Source organism: Lampetra planeri, chromosome 17, assembly GCF_965212315.1.
Source record: "Lampetra planeri chromosome 17, kcLamPlan1.2.h2, whole genome shotgun sequence".
In the NCBI taxonomy this organism is placed as follows: Eukaryota; Metazoa; Chordata; class Hyperoartia; order Petromyzontiformes; family Petromyzontidae; genus Lampetra; species Lampetra planeri.
In genome coordinates this window covers 5,714,394-5,735,888 of record NC_136123.1, presented here as the reverse complement: position 1 = coordinate 5,735,888, position 21,495 = coordinate 5,714,394, and the positions used below count along the sequence as shown (strand labels likewise).

Below are 21,495 nucleotides of genomic sequence, written 5' to 3'. Positions count from 1 at the left end.
TGGCTAATTGGAGGTACAACCCAACCACACGTCGGGTGAGAGTTGCACATAGCCCAGTGGTAGCGAGATCGCCACTCTTTTGCAGGGGTTTGCGGTTCGAACATGTCAGGCCACCCTGGTTAACACTGCGGGTGTATTAGCCATACGAATACGCACCCTTTGCTTCACAGTGGACGCTGCAGATCCCCTGACGTCATATGAAACAATTAGGGCATTGTGTGGCAGCGTCACGGTCCAAAATGACCACATTCGAAAAATTGCCTGCGAATTACTCAATTGGACTTCCGAATATCCGTCCACTGCAAAAAAATACTGCCGACAGTGTCTGCGAAGCATAGCCCCTTTGTAATAGCCTCGCACTCTCAGAATGGATTACTATAATTTCGACTTAAAGCTTTCGTGACTGCAGGGATTCATCTTCTTGGTTCTTTCGGTAAAGTCACGTAGAAGGGAAGTAATAAAATAATAAAAATAAAACATAATAAAACAATTCTCACGACGTTTCGGCCACAACGCAAGCAGCCGTTCTCATTCTTCGCCTGAGGACGGCTGCTTGCGTTGTGGCCGAAACGTCGTGAGAATTGTTTTATTATGTTTTATTTTTATTATTTTATTACTTCCCTTCTACGTGACTTTACCGAAAGAACCAAGAAGATGGATTACTATAACTTTACAGAACAACTGCAAAGTCTTATTTTTACTTGCCGCTGTGACCAAATGTATCATTGCAAAAAGCTACTTCTGCTGCTTGTTTGTGTTACGTCCAATGTATGGAGCTCAGATAACTGTGAAGTCTGCGTAAGAGGGCATGTCCAGTTCACGGCAGCGAAAAATGCGAATTTCCACTTGGCGATTGAATGGAATGAGTCAAGTGACCTCAGAACGTTTTGGCGAATGCTGATAAGTGAAAAAAAATGTCCGCAACCTCCTTCAAACCCCAAACTCCCTGGACTCAACACCCACCCACAGTGTCACCCAAAACCACCTCCCCCCAAACACCCACTTCACCGCGTCCACATCACCGGGGTTTTTTTCCAGTTTAGAAGTTCAATCTCTAGATATAGAGATTGATTGATTTTTTTTCTTCAGAGAAATGTATTTTTAGTTGCCGAGGATTGCGTTAGAGTTGGAGGTTTGGGAACGATTTTTTTCTGCAGAGTTTTTTTTTTCTGACCACACAGAAAGAACGGTTCAAACGGTGCAGGCTCGCTCGCCAGAAACTCTTCTGCATGGGCGCCATTATCGTTTGAAAGCAATAGTTTGAAAACCCAGTCGGACTTTTTGCCCAAACAAAATTCCCAAGTACTTTCCGCAAGCTGTGTGTAGGTTTTTACTTTTTAAACTTTTCATTCGCTCAGATGGTCCTCAGCTAAAACAACTCAAATTCCCTCCCACACACTCACCTTCTCTATCACAGTTTCCAATGCTCGCTACAGGCACTCGAAAAAAATGGAAACACAATTCACCCAGGCGACTGCGTGGACTCGTAAGAGATGCCAGTGTCATCATCACCATCAGCCATGATCTATCCACTGCTCGATGAAGGCCTCCTCACAAGCCATCATCTATCAAGGTCCTGCGATTCAACGATACATCTTGCTCGTTTACACGAGCCTATTTCGTAGCTTCATTAACCACGGTGGACGTCCTCTCAGTTGCATTCCCTCCATTGGCTGTTATTCCATCGTTAATCTCGGCCGCTGGTCTATCATCCCTTCTCGTGACGTCCCCCCCCCCCTCCCCCCCAAGCCCATTCACCTTCATGAACAGCCCACATGGTATCTATAACTTGCTCGTTCTCTAATCTATGTGTTCCTCTTCCCGTCTCTCGGTGTTATTTTCCAAGCATGCCCCTCCCCATGCTTCTTTATGGACTTTCCAGCTTTTGTTTCACATTCTTTGTCAATGTCTATGTTTCTGATCCATGTGTCATAGTAGATCATAGACGCTGGTTTTGGTTGTTTGAACTTCTGTTTTAGGCATGTGCTGCTGGGCTGCGAGGTCACTTGGAGATGGCAAATCCGCAAACTGGGTTCAAGAACCCATCTGTGTGGACCTGTGATTGTTTGTTATTCCCTCTTGCGCATGGGCTTGCCTCTCAGAGGCAATCAGCCAAACATCCCATCGCAGGACCCTGATAAAGGAACTGAGCTTTGAGACTCATTCACTCGGTGAGGCTTTCCTGGATGAACATTCGACACTATTTTGGCGGGCGCCACGGTGGCGAGATGTCAACTTGCTCGCCTGGTATACAGGCAGTCATGGGTTCGATCCCGACCCTGACGCCTGTATATTTGGAGTTTGCATGTCTTTCTCCACGTGGTCATGTGGATTTTTCTCCGGGTTCTCCGGTTTTTGAGAGTATTTGGCTGCTATAGAATTTCCACGTGGTAAGCCACTTCGTTGAGCTATCATTTGTGGCATGGTCGCTTCTGAAAAAGAGCTCGATAGGTCAGTGGGCCTTACCTGCTAAAATAAATAAGAGTTCAGTTTAACCCGTAGGCATTCACGACCAATATTTTCCAGAATATAATTTTTTTGGTTATATCGTGTGAATATAAACGTGTCATTAAACCCGCCACCACCCGACACAGCCAATTAGTAAGGTTTGTCAGGTAAACAAAACATGCCAATTCATTACTAGTACAGCACACCGGTGTGTTGGAGAGTAAACCCACAATTTTTACTGTTGTTTACGTGACAAACCTTGCTAATTGGCTGTGTCGAGTGGTGGCGGGTTTACCGACACATTCATATTTACGCGATCTAACCCAAAAACCTCTATTGTGAAACATCGTTTACTTGAATATTTTAGTTCAATTAGAATACATTTCAGATGCATGTGAACAACAACAACTACAACTCGACTCAGTGCCAGAAACGGCGCTCTCAAGTACTGCCTCAACAAACTCTCTGCCCGGATCGGTTGCGGCCCTCACCTGGGCGTCGTGGGTGCCGTTCAAGGGCGGCAGCTCCGAGTCAGTGAGGCTGGAGCGCTGCACATACGACTTGAGCTTGATCGTTCCGTCCAGGTCTTTATCCGGGGCTCCCGGTCCCTCGAACACCATATCCTCTGCCGCAGACTCCGTGTTTCCCATCGCTCCTCTTGTCCCGACTGCATTCAATGCAGGTTGGGGGGCATTGATAATTGGGTACGGTGAGGGTAGAGAGTTGACCAAAGCACAAGAATTTCGATTTATAGCTTTCGTGACTGCAGGGATTCATCTTCTTGGTTCTTTCGGTAAAGTCACGTAGAAGGGAACAGGTCTGTCTTCCCGACAGGTCTGTCTTCCCGACAGACCTGTTTTTCACCTGAGGACGGCTGCTTGCGTTGTGGCCGAAACGTCGTGAGAATTATTTTATTATGTTTTATTTTTATTATTTTATTATTTCCCTTCTACGTGACTTTACCGAAAGAACCAAGAATATGAAAGCACAAGAAGTCACAGAGTCCCAGAATAGTGAATAATGGTGCATAGACACAGTCCCAACACGACTGCATAGGTTTTGTGGTTGTGCTCTATCGCTCTCCGATGGGTCACGGATACACAAGTGAATTCAGTTCCTGAAGAAGCTCTCGGCGCGTCGAGCGGAACGTCGGACAAGATCCTGAACGACACGCGGTAGAACATGTGAACTCATCGGATGATAAATAAATAAAAACGCGGCATATTCACCAATAAAGCAACGTGGTTACGCAAAAATGACAGGCGGCACAGCGTGCCACGCTCTGAACCTGGTGACATTCGTTTGAAGCTCAGCCACGGCTGACACCAGTGTGAAGTGACCAGCGTGATGGTCAAACAACCCCTGTGACCAACACAGAATGGAGAGGACTTCACCCAGCAGTGAATTGAATTTAAAAATGTCATTGTTCATTCTTCAGATAAAAACTATGAAGAATGGCCACTGGTTAATGGGTCATCCAATTACACGCCTTTCTTTCATAAGGAGGCAGCGTTAATGATGCATGTGTGAGTTTTTAACGGTTTACATTTTTGCAAAAGGAAGACTTGGGGTCAAATTAAAAGTCAAAGTATGTTATCGCTCCAATCAGTGTGCGCTGCGGTATTTGTCTCCTATGCACAACCCTGAGCCAGCGCTGGATATTCCACATTCTTATGACAGGGTGATTCAACTCGCAGTGCAGCAGCTATTAACTTCCGGCAAAAGTGGCACTTTATTTAATCGACCCGAAGAATGGATTGAGACGACCTTGTGATTACGAGTCACACACATGAACCACACAGCAGAATATTGTACAGTAAAATACAGGCAAAAAAATCAATTTACAAGACTAATTTGAAACATCTGTTTTACAAATATTGTTTACAAATGTAACAACTGTGAGGGATGTGCTAGATAAATATGAATGCGCTGAAATATATTGTAAAAAATAAATAGACATCAGCGGGATAGTTTGCCAAAAGCGTGCCACCCAGCGTGAATTGCAGATTCTCAAAAAAGCCTTCGCCGTCTGCTAATTGCCGTAATTGTGGGTAATTGTCTAATTTCGTCCCTCGTGGCAGACGTACAATGGGCCTGGCGCTGTGAAGTGAACAACACCCCGAGCCATTTTTTTTAATCATCCGCGTGCATTCGCTGACGGAGTCCTCATAATGATTGCTGTTGTTCAGGGCTCAGTGAGAATTCGCACCTGCCAGCGTGGCTTTATTCCACACAGAAGACAAGTGCTGCGAGCAAGCGCCTATGAAGGCCAACACAGCACCCTGCCTGGCTCTCTTTGTCTTCCCAGTGCTGATGTCCACATACTGCATCAGGTCTACCTCGTGAAGGGCCCCTGACCAGTTCAGATATTCGGCACTGATTTTGGCTGTGAGCAGGAATTGAACTCGAGTCGCCGGGTTCTTAGCGCTAACCATTGCACCACCGCTCCCCTACCAGGCGATCCACACACTGTGACCACGATGCTACCCAGTGACACACACGATGCTACCGAGGAACCAAAGACAAAGATCTTCGTGGGGTGGGGGGGCAACACCACATCCGGCCGCCTTTGTCTCCCCAGTGACGATATGTGCATTTGAGGCTGACTCGATCTAGGGGAGCCACAGAACTGGTTCAGATAATCGTCACCGGTGTTGCCCGTGAGCGATAATCGAATTCGGTTCACCGGGTTCATAGAGCAGGGTGCTAACCACTGCACCATCGCTCCAAAGACAAAGATGCCCCGTATAACCTGCAGCAGACTGTTAAGGCAAGTGCAGTTAATGATCACCTATGGAGGCCTACACGGCACACGAGGGGTGGTCAACACTCAGCCCGTCTCCCCAGTGGCGATGTTTACACACCGCGCCAGGCACTCAGTGGAGACTGAGTCGACCTAGGGGACGCCCAGGACAGGTTCAGATAATCGTCACTGGTATTGGGACCCGCCGGGTTCGGAGCGTGGCGCGCTAACCGCTGCACCACAGCTCCACACCCTGTGACAAAGATCCCCCGTATAGCCTTAACAGACTGTAGGGGCAAGTGCTGTTAGCGAGCACCTATGAAGGCCGGAACGGTACACGAGGGGGGGTGGGTGGCCTGGCACCACGCCCGACCGCCTTTGTCTCCCCAGTGGCGATGTTTACACACCGCACCAGGTACTCGTTTAAGGCTGAGTCAACCTAGGGGAGGCCCAGGACCGGTTCAAATAATCGTCACTGGTGTTAGCCGTGAGCGGGAATCGAACCCGGGTCGCCAGGTTCATAGCGCGGCGCGCTAACCGCTACAGCACCGCTCCCCCCAACACCCTGTGACACACATCGGCAAGCGCATTGACTTTACATGGCCACGCAGGTGGCTGTCACAGTCGCACTCATCCGTGCACACAACACTCATTTAAAACACTTGAAATACACACTCGATTTCTATATAAACGGCGAGAGTATCAAGAGCAGTGTAAATGAATAACTGGAGGCGAAAAACGAATCGCTACGCCACATCACTACGGAATTGTACATCTCCGTGCCGTCAATTTGCAGTACCCCACGATACAATGTTTCCCAAAAAGTAATTAACCCCCGCTGATAGACCAGTTAAACGCGTCTCTGCAAGGGAGACCCGGGGTAAGACGTTAAGAGTGTTTACATCCCGGTATTTGCTGATAATTAAATCACCAGGAATGTGGCTCGTTTCGTTAGATCTCGGAAGCCAAGCAGCGTTGAGTTTGAGTTGTGGTGGGATGGGTGATCACCATGCATAAGAGCTGTTATAGGCGGTCTGCGACTACTTGGTGAACAGCAGAGGTCAGCGTAGAAAACATTGTTGTACTACACTTATATGCTCCCATGTCCCTGCTCACAGCCAACCAACCAGAATTGACCAGCATGCCAGCATGGTCATGTACGGTCAAATAACCCATACGACCGGAGAAGGTGTAGGAGGGTGTAGGAGAGTCCTCATCATGTTTTACCATTGATCCCCAAATTATCTTGCAATTGTGACATTGCTGCAGTATTGTAACAAGATTATGACATTACCATTTGGAACTCTCACGGAAAGTGGTGTACCATCACCCCATGTTAATAAAATGGCCCGTGGAAGGTGACATCATTGAACTACTTCTGAGGTCCTTTCAATACCCTCTTAGCCACACCTCATACAGACGCCCTTACTAAAGACATCATCTGTGATCTGTGAGTCAAACCAAACACTTCATAACGCTTAGATGAGACTATCAACTTGAGAACTCGGTTTAATCACAGGTGGCTGAAACCTGGATTCCAACCCAGTATCTCAACATTCTGATACAGTACAGTCCATGGCCCAGAGCAGAAAGTGGTACCGCCTAAGAGATCGTAACTTCAATAGCACCGATATGTTTACGTGGCTGATAGAGAGTTGAATTATTTGATAGCCCGATCATTTCAAATGGCTATCACGCAATGCACTGTGATTGGGCCACATCAAGAAATTGTAACCGCTAAACCAGAGGTCGCAACCGGGTACCCGATACCCGTACCCTACCCGATACCCGGCTACCCGTACCCAGCCGGGTACGGGTACGGGTAGCCGTTTGCGACCCTGGTGCGGCCGGTACGGGTACGGGTAGGCCGTGAGTCACTGGTGAGTAACCGTTTGTCACTCATTTCGGGTAGGGTACGGGTAGGGAACGGGTACCCGTACCCGGCCCGGGTACGGGTACCCATTTGCGACCCTGGTGCGGCCTGGTACGGGTAAGGAATCAAAACCCGTTTGCGACCTCTGCGCTAAAGTGGTTGCCACCTCCGATGGCAGCGACAAGTGCAATATCTGATCTCAGCTCATGGACTCATGGGCCCTCTGAGCCACATGGCCACCTCGATTTCCGGGGATGTATGCAACAGCCCCGTTGTTTATAGGCACGCTCCTGTAATGCATTAACGCACAAAACTATTTTTCGAACTATATGATGTTTCCGTGAATGATCACACCAACGTGGTGGGGCGATTACGCTGTGGAGACATAATAAATGTGTGAGCGATGGCGAATTCAAACATTGTCTCATTGTTTAAAATGTATCCACCAGCGTGGGTGGCTGCGTATGTGCATAGTGTGGGGAAGCGGTAGCGTATCGCACCGCACTTCGAACCCAGTCACCTGAATTCGATTTCTACCTTGGAGTTAACATCAGTGACAAATATCGTCTGAATCTGGGCTGGGCCTTGCTCAGGTCGACTCTAATGAATGCTCGGTGTGGTGATTTGATCAGCATGAGTATTCGTCCCATAACCTGCTCTGTGTTGTGACCTTAATAGGAGCTGGCAAATAACATTTCCCCCAGCAACCCAGTGTATATGGTGACATCGGCATGTACAGTATATATGGTGGGTGAACTTGCTTCGCATCGTACGTAGCCAACCGTGCTAATCGGACGTGTGTGTGTGTGCGCGAAGGGAGCTCGAATATATTTTATTAAACAATAGACAGCGTGGATATCACTCCCATTGAGTAAATAACTACGCTTGGCAGTTGTTCTCAGCTTCGGGGTAAGGGAAAGTAATGTGGAGGACTGGGAGCTGTACAGTACTTCTATGCGCCCACATCTACGGGGCCGTCCATAAATGACGTCACGCGATTTTGGACGATTTTTTTACCCCCCCCCCCCTCGTCACACGGCGTCACAAAAAGTCAGGACCCCCCCCCCCTCAAATATGACGTCACAAAGCTCTGCCCCCCCCCGCCAAAATAAAACATGCTTCAAATCGCTTTAAACTATTGTCATTGGTAGTGCGTATTCAATGTGGCGCTGCACTCTGAAGTTGTAGGAGAAAACATTAATTAAAAAGTATATTTAATTAAGTAGAACCTGTTGTCTATTTTTATGTAAAGTTGCGCATTTTGATGTAACGTCACATTTCTCAAACCCCCCCCCCCCTCGTCACAAATGTCTGACCCCCCCCCCCCTAGGTGCGTGACGTCATTTATGGACGGCCCCTACGCTCTGTGCCTTCACAACCCCGCACTGACCATCGAGGGGTATTATGGTCAAACGGCCCCCTCCACCAAGGCCCACGTGAAATGTGGAGACCCCCATTTAGGCAGCAGATCGACAACGTGGCTGCACTTGTACACGGATGAGAATTTGGCCAAACATCCCCGACGCAGGATGCTCCTGCGAAGCTTTTTGAGACTCCCAAGGGCTCTCAGACAGAGCGCCGCAAATTCTGTTGAGCCAGGTGAGATCTCGAGAGAGACGGGAGGTCTTACATGTCTCATCGGTGACTTGGCTTTACATATCTGTACACACACACGTAAGGCAGCGTGCCCTTTCATATTTAGATGACCTTCCCCCCGCCCACTCTGCTGGAATGTATGTATTACCTTGCGAAACTATTCAGGAACATTCTACGCAGAAAAGTGGAAAGTTTAAATCACCACAGACACGCAGCACAGACGCATGCTCCACAGGTGACTCAGCTACGCCTATAACGTGGACTAACCTGTGTAGTCGGCTTATGAGTGCCGTGCCATCGTAATTATATTATCGGGTCACCGTAATTCCCAGAATTATGAGACACCCTGGAAAGTAAGACGCATCCCGCAACCCGGTCACGCACACACACAGACAGACCCACCGGAACTTTTAGTTTAAGATACGAGAGTGGGGGGAGGGAATGCGTATTATCATAGATGCGTATACGGTTTGATTTAAAACAACTTTGTTAATTAATTGCTGCCCGGTTGCGTATACTCAGTGCCGGATTATCCTAGAAGCAAAAGTAGCTACACATGCTACGGGGCCCGCACTTTCAAGGGCCACGCGCTAAATGCTTTCAAGCCATCAATTCCGGTTCAGTGATTCTGCACCGCCTTCAACTTTTACGAACGACTGGGTGTTTAAGGTTAGCGATCTGTATTATCTGGCTGTATAGCAAATTAAATCACACAATTACTTTACTATGCAAGTTAAACATTTGTGTTTTAATATTTAAACGTGTTTTTTTTATTTAGGGCCCATTTATAACATATGCTACAGACCACGCACTATCTTAATCCGGCACGATGCTACTGTGTGGCATTTGCAGCACTTTTGTCAACCCATTACTGGATGACTGGCTCCCCAAGCCGTGCGTTGGGGGGGGGGGGGGTCATGGGGTTGTTTTGACCATACTTCACCAAGCTGGGCAGTGCGGGTTTGGCGATGGGTGGAAGGGTGTTGTGACAGCCACAGACGTAGCGTGGTCGATTCAGACGCCACTCGCCACTGATGTTAGCCGTGGTGCGGGAATCAAACTCAGGTCCGCTGGGTTTAATAGCGACCAGTCACCACTCGCACAACGGCAGCACTGTGCAGTTCACCACAACGGTGGCTTATACGCAGTGTCGCAATAGCAAAGAGGCCAACGTTGGTTGATGTTAGAACAACGTTCATTGCATGTTAACTGGGGTTTTATAAACACTTAAGAGACCCATGTAGACACACAAAGACAAAGATCCCCCCATATAGACTCAGCAGACTGTTGGGTCAAGTGTTGTTAGCGAGCACTTACGAAGAAGGCCGGCACGGCACACGAGGCCAACAAAACGCTCAGCCGCCTTTGTCTCCCCAGTGCTGACGTCGAATACGCACCGCATCAGTGAACTCATTTGAGGCTGAGTCGACCTAGGGGAGGTCCAGGACCGGCTCAGATAATCGTCACTGTCGGGTCTGTGGCGCAGCGCGCTCACCACTGCGCCACCGCTCCGCGTTAACCACAGGGACACACACGCACTGGCAAAAAGACAAAGATCCCCCTATAGCCTTAACAGACTGTTGAGGAAAGTGCTGTTAGGGGACACCTATGAAGGCCAGAACGGCCGCCTTTGTCTTCCTAGTGGCGATGTTTTTACGCACCGCAACAGGTACTCATTTGAGGCTGAATCGACCTAGGGGAGGCCCAGAACTGGTTCAAATAATCGTCACTGATGTTGACCGTGAGGGGGAATTGAACTCGGTTTGCCGGGTTCGTAGCGCAGCACGCTAACCGCTGCACCACCGCTCCCCACGCACACACGCACACACACTAGCACACACTAACACACAATCACCGCCATTCGCCACTAAGTATCGGTGACGTCACCACGACGCTTGTGCCAGGCTAGGTGCACGTTGAGGCCACGTGAAGTGTCGAACGCCCGCCGGCAGGAGGTCACGGGGCAGACCCAGGTGCCACAGGTCGACTGACTGAGATGACCGAGATGACTGGCTGATGCACCACCTATGCCCCCTACTGTGCCAACTTGCTGTGCTTTAGCCACCCGGCGCTCCGCTCGTTGTTGTGAGCGTCGCTCCTCCGCCCTCCGTTGTTATTGGAGGGCAACTGCCTCAAACTGCCCAGTAGCGTCCTTAACGAGCCTCCTCCACAGAGGCCGATCTTGACACCGCTGGTACCAGTCATGGGCAAGTCCACTCAGCTTCACATCCTCCTGTACCACATCACTCCATCTCTTCTTTAGCCCGTGCCGCGCCCGTTTAGCCCCCTCGATCCGGCCGAACAAAAGCTGTTTAGGCATGCGGTGGCTGGGCATGCGGGCTACATGACCCAGCCAGCTCACACACACACACACTGGCCCACACGCGCAAGTTGTTTACGACAAGTGCTACTCCTGGCTGGGTGTGATTTAAAGTTCCGCAGGTGAGAGTTCTGAGTTTCAGGAACCCTGCCATTTAACTCGAGCTCATGAACCAATCGATACCGTATTAACGCGTCAAGAAGTTGCTGCTGCTGCTGCTTAAGAACCGAACGGACACACATTTTCTACCCCCCCCCCCCCCACTTCGCCCGTCACCGGATTAGAACCTTACTCTTTTAGTCTCGGCGATTGCGACCGCGAGGGACCGACTCGTACCGTCACGGCTCTGCTGTGTCGCTGTCACACTCGCAAGATGTCCCAGGGATGGTCGATCACAGGTCGCTGCTGCTGCTGCTGTTTTTCGCGTTCAAGTTGCGTGTCCACTCGGCCGCGCGCTCGCTGTGTTTGTCGGTGAATCAGGGTGATGTTGTGAGTCAGTGAGTCTGTGCAATCTGTGTGTATGTGTGTGTGTCAATGGTTGTTGTGTAATCGGTGTGTCTGTGGAGTGTGTGTGCGTGTGGTTTGGAAGTGAGTCTGTGTGTTCGCTTTGTGTGTATGTAATGTACCCGAGTTTAGAAGTGAATCGGTAAGTGTGCGTTGTGTGTGCGTGCCAGTGTGTAGTTTGAGTGAGTGGGTGTGCTGTGTGTAGTTTGCGTGTATGTTTGTGAGCGAGTCTACGAGTGGGCGAGTATGCCCTACTCGACTGTGGACAAGTCGACGCGTTCTGTGCCTTCTATGCGTCTGTTGAGTGAGTTGAGTGAGTTGAGTTCTACGACTGCGTGTGCGAGTCTGCGAGCGAGTCTATGTGCGAGCGCGTGGCTGCTGCCTCTGTGCTGTGTACATTCTTGGCACGCGCGGCGTGACGCCAATGGGAGTCTCAATAACCCCACCACCACCACCACACCTCTTCTGTCACCGAGTAACCCGCCCAGCTGACACGAGTGTCCCTTGGCTGGGTTGTCTCTTTTTTTCTTCCCTTTTTGCTCAGCCGAAATTGACAACTCTCACCACAGCGACACCTAACGACTCATCGTCATCCAGGCTCGGGCAATGCGTCATTCCTCAACGCATTGATGTTCCTAAGAAGTCATCCAATGAAACTACATATAGATTATATAGATTAAATATTTTGCCATGTCGGGCCCACACTGAGCTATAAAGCTGTTCTTTCAGAAGCGACCTGACCATCACAAATTCTAGCTCAACGAAGTTACTTAACATGAGGGAATTTATATCAGCCAAATAGTCTAAAAGCACGTGGATTCTCAACGTGAAGAGAAAAACCGGAGAACCCGGAGAAAATCCATGCGACCACGAGAAGAACATGCCAACTCCAGATATACAGGCGTCAGACTCAGAATCGAACCCATGACCTCCTGCATACCAGGCGAGGGAGTTAACATCGCGGGCCAATGCCCGAAATGTCACCAATTTTCTACGTTCCCATTTAAAGGCCATCCGTGAAAAAGAGCTTCACCGCTCATCGGATTTCTCCAGGACAAATGCAGATTCTGAGTTACGAATGCGTAGAGCTTTGTTGTTGTTGTGGTCACGTGTGCTTGCCCATCACTGCCAGGAAAAATATCATCAAAGAATTCGCATCGCCTGGTCATTTGGTCACGAAATTCACTGCATCGCTCTGTGCGCGCTATTTGTTAACCAGTTGTCCGCCAAAATCAAAATAGTTGCGTTCCTCTTGACTGAGATCGACATTCCGTGTACTGTATCACATATTGTTTTGTTTTAAGCAGAACTGAGATTGTGAAAAAATAAATATAAGGCGCTTGCCACCCAGCATGGGTGGCGGTGAAAGATTAAAGGGGAAGCAATCAATGCCAAAAAAACTATGACACTCAATCTAACCCTACGCACACACACATTGTGGCGGTAAGTGCTGCTGTTAGCGAGCACCTATTAAGGCCTGCACGCCACACGAGGTGGCGTAAGCTGCCTTCGTCTCCCCGAGCGATGGCGAGGGCATCACACATCACACCAGGCCCCATCGATTTGAAAGAGCGCTCTTGCCAATAACATTTGGCAATCTTCTTGGTTCTTTCGGTAAAGTCACGTAGAATTTAAATAATAAAATAGAAAAAATAAAACATAATAAAATAATTCTCACGACGTTTCGGCCACAACGCAAGTAGCCGTCCTCAGGTGAAGAACAGGTATGTCGGAAATGGTGCCCATTCAGACGCTGTCTTTCCGACAGACCTGTTCTTCACCTGAGGACGGCTGCTTGCGTTGTGGCCGAAACGTCGTGAGAATTATGTTCTTTCAGAAGCGACCTGAGAATTATTTTATTATGTTTTATTTTTATTATTTTATTATTTCAATTCTACGTGACTTTACCGAAAGAACCAAGAAGATGAATCCCTGCAGTCACGAAAGCTTTAAATCGAAACATCTGGCAAACCAGCAGGATATGTTTTATTCAGCAAGCCTGACTGCTGATTAACATCATTCCAGGAGGCCAGTTGGCCGATAGATGAACAAATGTGAATTTATATTTGTATGCAGAGTTACAAAAGAACGGATGTATTTTAATTAAATTCAGGATGGGTGCGGCCAATGATCAGATCACCTGGAATGTGTCCGAACCTGTCAGATCTCGGAAACTAAGTACGACTGGGCCTGGTAAGTGCTTGGATAGTCGACCAACAGATTGTTTATAGGCTCTGGAGCTACATGGAAATGAATTGTTTCATTGTACTTATATGCTCCCACGCTCACCAACGTGGTAAAGTATGGGGCCGTCCATAAATGACGTCACGCGATTTTGGACGATTTTTGACCCCCCCCCCTCGTCACACGGCGTCACAAAAAGTCAGACCCCCCCTCAAATATGACGTCACAAAGCTGTGGCGCTGTACTCTGATGTTGTAGGAGAAAACATTTATTAAAAAGTCAATTTAATTATAGTCCTATAGTAATAGAGCAAGTGCAGAATCACTGAACCGGCATTGATAGCTTGAAATCATTGATCGCGGGGCCCTTGAAAGTGCGGGGCCCGTAGCTACTACATATGTAGCTACTACATCATACGTAGCTACTACATCATATATAGCTACTACATCATACATAGCTACTACATCATATGTAGCTACTACATCATACGTAGCTACTACATCATATATAGCTACTACATCATATGTAGCTACTACATCATACATAGCTACTACATCATATATAGCTACTACATCATACGTAGCTACTACATCATATGTAGCTACTACATCATATGTAGCTACTACATCATATGTAGCTACTACATCATACGTAGCTACTACATCATACGTAGCTACTACATCATACATAGCTACTACATCATACGTAGCTACTACATCATACGTAGCTACTACATCATATGTAGCTACTACATCATATATAGCTACTACATCATATGTAGCTACTACATCATACGTAGCTACTACATCATATGTAGCTACTACATCATATATAGCTACTACATCATATATAGCTACTACATCATACGTAGCTACTACATCATATGTAGCTACTACATCATACGTAGCTACTACATCATATGTAGCTACTACATCATACGTAGCTACTACATCATATGTAGCTACTACATCATACGTAGCTACTACATCATATGTAGCTACTACATCATATTTAGCTACTACATCATACGTAGCTACTACATCATATGTAGCTACTACATCATATTTAGCTACTACATCATACGTAGCTACTACATCATATGTAGCTACTACATCATACGTAGCTACTACATCATATGTAGCTACTACATCATACGTAGCTACTACATCATATGTAGCTACTACATCATACGTAGCTACTACATCATATGTAGCTACTACATCATATTTAGCTACTACATCATACGTAGCTACTACATCATATGTAGCTACTACATCATATTTAGCTACTACATCATACGTAGCTACTACATCATATGTAGCTACTACATCATATTTAGCTACTACATCATACGTAGCTACTACATCATATATAGCTACTACATCATATGTAGCTACTACATCATACATAGCTACTACATCATATGTAGCTACTTTTGCTACTGGGATAATCCGACACGACTTAAGAAAAGTGTGTCACGGCTTTATTTGGCGTTCGCCTGGTCACCGATGCACATAGCACATTGCATAAATTATTTCCCCCCCCCCCACCCCCCCAGCTCTTAAGAGAATATTTTAAGTTTAATTGACGTATGACCAACTCTTAGCAGTGCATTGTCGAAGGTGTGTCCCGAGTGTGAATGAAGAGATTAAATTAAAGCGAAAAAAAAGTGATTTGATGTCATCTTCCAGGGCAGTTTTCTACAACACAGGGTGATGCACTGCTAGCTGCAGAGTTATGAATGGCAATGCAATCGATTGGTCTCGTGATAGCACGGTTGGAATAGAATTAGGGAATATTTGATCGAACGTCCAAAAATATTTTAAGGGTAAAGTCAAATATTCCAAGCGGCACTGTTTTCGAAAGGGCTCATATCTTAATTTTTAATGTGAACGCACGTTCGTTCCCCGGCCACTGAAATTCTGTAACAAGTCACTCTATATCATGGGACCTCCTTTGCCAGTACCAAAATATACTAATAGGGTTTTTCCCTTTTTTCTGGCAACAAAACGGACACCTTTTGCAAGGAATCATGCTTACATTAACCACAATACTTGCAGTCAAATGCAAACAAAAAACAATACTCTGATAATTTATGCATTGTCTTTGAAACTGATTGGTCCACACTGCAAGTATTGTGGTTAATGTAAGCATGATTCCTTGCAAAAGGTGTCAGTTTTGTTGCCAGAAAAAAGGGGAAAACCCCTATTAGTATAAGTCACTCTATAGCCAGGCACTTACACCTTACATACACATTTTGGAATGGTATTACTGGATTTTACAAAACAATTACTCTCAGCACAGTAAGACGATACACTCATTTAAAACACGAAAACAGGATGTGTTCATTATCACATTGAGCTAACGCTATTTCAGACGGGATGTTCTATATATTTATATCCCGTGGGAATTTTAAACTTGGTTGAATTAAATACAGTGAGCGGTGGTTCAGTGGTTCTTTGCACAATGCTACGAATCCGGCAATTTGTCTTCGATTCCCGGTGCCAGCGAACAAGGGTGGCGAGTGATATCCGAAACGGTCCTGGGCGCGCCTCCACCACCACCCAACCTGCAAACAGCCCCCGTGCCCGACATGTTCCCGGGGAGATCTTCACCCATCAATGGATTGAAAAATGATTGTAAATAATGGTTAAATCAACGAAATTAATTTTTTTCAATACAGAACAAACATTTATTTTAAAAAATGTCCAAAGAAGCATGGAGGGATGGACGTTTGCAGGAGCACGTTGGATTAGAGAACATACCGCATGTTAATTGCAATCTCTAAAACATAACAAACAAAATGCCTTGGGCAGAATACGTCACCGCCAGAAGGGATGATGACCGAGGGTCAAGAATAATTACCGAGTGGCAGTCGAGGAATGGAACGCATCTTGAGAAGACACCCACCGGGGGAGATGGAGGGGATGACGTCAGCTCGTGTATACCACGTGCTGGGTGAGAAATGGCCGCGTCTTGGGGACACCTTCATCCAGCAGAGCAGCAGTAGTAGCAATAATCATGATCTTCTTGGTTCTTTCGGTAAAGTCACGTAGAAGGGAAATAATAAAATAATAAAAATAAAACATACTGAAATAATAAAATGATAAAAATAAAACATAGAAAATAATGTTTTATTTTAAATATTTTATTATTTCCCTTCTACGTGACTTTACCGAAAGAACCAAGAAGATGAATCCCTGCAGTCACGAAAGCTTTAAATCGAAATAATCATGATGATTATATAAAAAAGAGCGGTTGAGGTGGCTCGGTAATTAGTTGAGGCGCTCTGGACATTTGACCCGGTGCTGCACAGATTTCTAATGAGAAACGGATCTCAGAATAGAGCAAAGCCGGCTCCGTTCTCAAACCTGCAGCGGAGATGAATAACAAGTGACACCTTTATTGGACTCGTGCAATTATAAGCCTCTGTGAGCATCCTCTTAACGCACAGAAAGTCCATCGTGAAAGGCAGGAAGCTAATTAAGAATATCGCCTTACTTCCTGTGCCCTAATGGACTGTTCACCAGAGCGGTTAATGTTTTAGACTGGTCCCTGACATGAGAAATGTGCCACTTTAACTGTTAACAAGGTGCCACATAAAGTGTCAAGACCACGAATCTGAGCCCAGCTTACACGGGTGATAAGGGTGTTCCGTTAGTACGTGTGTATACACTTATATTAGAAACTATACATAGTTCACTTAAAACGTATGTTTCAATAGTCAATGCAATGATCCGTCTTAATTTTTTGGTTGGGCTACGTAATAGTGGTTTTTTGCCAATATTCTTCTCATTAACCCTTCACCACTCAGCAATATTGTCTCATTTACAGAAATATATCTGCACGTGGCAAATTCTGAACAATAAAGCTCCTTCTCGTGATTGGCTGAAGACTTTACACGAAATTAACACCAACGTACGACGACGTTTTACTTAAACTGCTTTGACCTCCATCAAGTAATGGACTGGGAACCACTGTAAACGGAGTTTGACTGCAGTGGTGGAGCAAGGGAATGTATGCTGCACTATAAACCTGGCCACCTGCGTTGTATTCTTAGGTTTTTCGGTAAAGTCACGTAGGTAAAAAAAATTGTATTAATAAAAGTAAAATAAAATAAAAATTACGACGTTTCGGAGGCAACACAAGCTTCCGTCTTCAGGTGGAACCGTCACAGCACGATAGCTGTATCAAGTGAGAGGCTCTCACACCTGAAGATGGAAGCTTGTGTTGCCTCCGAAACGTCGTGATTTTTATTTTATTTTTATTTTACTTTTATTAATTTTTTTTTACCTACGTGACTTTACCGAAAAACCTAAGCATATGAATCCTTGCAGTCATGAAAGCTTCAAATCTAGAATTAACACCTAAGTTGTCTTCCCAGCCATGGCTAACATCAGTGTCAAGATATATCTGAACTGGTCCTCGGCCCCTAACTACATCCAACCCAACGTGACCAGCGTGGAGAAGTATGGTCAAACGCCATCCATTACTGACACATAATGGGGAAGCCTTAATCCAGCAGTGGATTGAAAAACATCTCAATATTATTTTTCCACTTCATTGTGAAGTCAACCGTTGGTTGTGCTGTTGAGGATGGACGGACCTCTATTTTAGTGTTATGGTTGTTATTGTTGTTATTTACTACGCTTGCTCAGGAAAGCCTAATTGAATCTCAACACTCGCTTTCAGGAAGGCCCCCCGCCCAAGTTGTTGCAGTAGGAAACGATGTTGCTGCAATGTGTATTCCCAATTGAGCGATTTGCAGTGTAATTGTTCTGCATTGAGACGTTTTGCCAATAAAGTACCAGATATATTGTATGGGGGGGGGGGAAGAGGAGCCCGATTTAGGAATCAACCCCAGACACTTCTTGCTGTGTGGTTCAATCATTAGCATCGCACTACCCTGCTGTCCTCTCTACCATAGGAATTTCGTACCAGGTATTAGCTCGGGGCTTTAAACATAAACTCCGCACTTAAAGCTTTCGTGACTGCAGGAATTCATGTTCTTTGCGTCTCTCGGTAAAGTCACAGAGATAGGTTCAAAGAAAATAACAATAAATAACCTATCTACGTGACTTTACCGAAAGACCCAAAGAATATAAAATCCGCACTTTTGCGGACAAAGAGACACCCTGACCATTCGTCTGTAACGTCCATGCCGATAATTTGTTGCTGAATTCACGACAGGGATCCTCTGAATGGGCCTTCATTTACCTTTTGCTGTTTCATATTCGTACTGTGAAGTGGTGCCCACACTTCTCGCGATCTCAGGCTCGAGCTGACGCGCTGTGGAATAGTTTCATGCTAAGTTCTCACGTGGTGGCAACCACGAGGGCGGACCGATGAGATGGAGCAATGAAATCAGCTGCCACGTGGATTGTTACATCCCAGAACCGTGCGAGACGGTGATGGATTAGGGAGGCCTTCATCCAGCAGTGGTTTGATCAAAGTGGTGCACATGCGCATGCACTCATGCGTACTCCCGCAGACACAACAACTAAATCCAGAAATGTCCAATGTTACTATCAGAACTCTCCTTAAATTGAGTCTTAATGTGACCAATTAACAAGTAATCTTGACCTTAGGCAGGCATTCATCCAGCAGTTGATTGATCTAGGCTGCTGATGATTCTGATGAGAAAGGTAAAGATTGCATTACCACGACAATGATGAGCAATGATATTTCACTGCCCAGCTTTTAAAATAGTTTGGGAGGTGCCCAGGATATGACACAGGGCCGGGGTGTGTGGGTGCGTTTTACGCAGCATTTCATACAGGTGACACGTTAAGGCGTGCCACGTTTTGTTCACGTAATTACCTGCTCAGAGCCACGTCACCAAAGCTAATTTGGAAGAGTCAGCGAGGGCTTAAGCCAAATGTGATAAATTGGACATCTGTGAAAAAAAAATTCATAGCTCATCGGATTCTTGCAGCCGAAATTAAGATTCTGAGTTTGTGATTTGACTCTGCATGTTAGTCGCTCGTAATTGAGGTGCGGTACCGAACGACTGAATTTCGCCCTCTCCTGTGACAGAATTTCAGCCCCTTTACTCATTCCTTGTGGTGGCGGAGAGGGGGGGGATAATTCAGTGGTTAGCAGACCACGCTACAGACCCCGGCGACCTGAGTTCAATTCCTGGGCCACGGCTAAGTGACTGAATATCTGAACCAGTCGCCAATCTGCACTGACGAGCGGTCAAACAACACACCACGACCTACATTGCACGAGGAGATCTTCATCCAAGAGTGGATTAACAAAAGTGTTGTGCGTGCGCGGACTATGTTAATATCGCTGGAGAGAAGGGTTCGTCGACAGAATACGGAACTGACAAATTACCTTTTTTGCCTTAATAAATGTGATACTGTTATGATACCGTGATCAATCCATTGAATGGCACTTGTCCTTCCACTTGTAGCCCAGGGACCAAAAGTAGCACAGCGATGAGTCGTTTACCAGGAATAAATGGGAATAAAAGAACACTTTCCAAAATGCAAGTTTGTTTTTTGGAGAGCGCGTGACGTGGACTAGAGAACAGACACAATATTTAACGGCGTGATGAGTGGCTGGTAATTGCTCGTGAGAGACACCTTTCGACAAACGGCTGCATTGCAATATTTTTCAAATCATCATCACCACGATCGTAATTCTGATATGTACAAAGATGGCCATTGCATAGCGCGCTTTCAGATGCGCTTCTGCGGCCGTCTGGAACGCTCTTCTTTCCGATATTAGAAAGCCTCTGGAACTATGCACTTATAAATATAGCTTGAAAACTCGTTTCTTTATAACACATTTTTGTGTTTAGTTTGTTGTCCTTCCCCCGCACCTCCGATTAGCACGGTTGGATACGTACGGCGCGAAAGAAGTTCCACATACATACTAACGAAAAAATCTAGTTGGGCTGGGGCAGGACACTTCACGGCTACAAGAGACGATGGGCCGCGACGATCGAGAATAATAACGGGGTGGCGGCCAAGGAATGGAACGCGTCCGAGAGTACAACCACGGAGGAGATGGAGCGATGCGAATCCGCGCGTGTTCAGGCGCTCCGTGGATCATTCCATCACACAGGTCCGCGAGAGTTGACCGCGGCGGCGGCGGCTGCTGCTGCTCGGGTCTTCATCCGCCAGTTGACAAGGTCGCTGCTGATGATGATCCATGACCCGTATCTCGGGCGCGTGTACCCAACCTCATCTCGTGCGTGGATCTCATCACTAAGGGGAAAATAAAACGCGTGACCCATGGATGGGCGCCACCGTAGCGGCGGCGGCGAGGCCGGGGGGGGGGGTCACAGCTGTAACCCGGTCGCAGCTCTGCAGGCGCGAGATAGGAGCGAGGTGAGCGATCACCCCTACCTCCCCCTCCCCCCTCCCCCCACCCCCGTGGGAGCGCTTCTCAAGGCAGCGAGGTCCGAATGACATTCACACAATCCGAGCGGCTGCCGCAGGAGCACACGCGGTGCGCATCCAACTCTGCTCAGCCTTCAACAACAGCAACAGCAGCAGCAACAGCAGCAACAGTTTGTGATACTGCGATGGCAGTGGTCAATATTTGTTTGTGGCGTTAGGCCACGAGGTGATGGTTTTTATGCCCAAATTCGTGTCGTTAAACCCTCCACCACCCGACAAAATTGTCACGTTTTGCAGAGGTGATATTCAAACGCGCCGATGTTTTGATCGTGACCAATAAAGATCCTCGGTACCGGTGGCTTTCAGGGAATCCCCACGACTGAAAAGTCCCCAACATCAACGTACGACGACGTTTCGCTCCCACTACCCAACGGCTTCATCGTGCAGTGATCCCTGGGAATGGAGTGCGCATCAC

General features: G+C 46.9%; 1 protein-coding gene across 41 annotated transcripts in view; it reads right to left on the bottom strand.

Moving 5' to 3' along the window:
- The window catches only part of LOC144723312 (uncharacterized), an 82,753-nt gene extending 70,857 nt beyond the window's left edge, over positions 1 to 11,896 (bottom strand). For 40 of the 41 annotated variants that reach the window (XM_078601986.1, XM_078601989.1, XM_078601988.1 and 37 more), the window contains exons 1-2: positions 11,317 to 11,896; positions 2,940 to 3,115 (exon numbers count right to left, since the gene is read on the bottom strand). In XM_078601986.1, coding sequence (XP_078458112.1) covers positions 2,940 to 3,098 — 159 coding nt within the window. In that variant the 5' untranslated portion in view covers positions 3,099 to 3,115; positions 11,317 to 11,896. Of the gene's footprint in view, positions 1 to 2,939; positions 3,116 to 11,272 lie in introns of all 41 variants that reach the window. The other variant, XM_078601953.1, reaches the window with a different exon arrangement.
- Between the last annotated feature and the right edge of the window lie 9,599 nt (positions 11,897 to 21,495).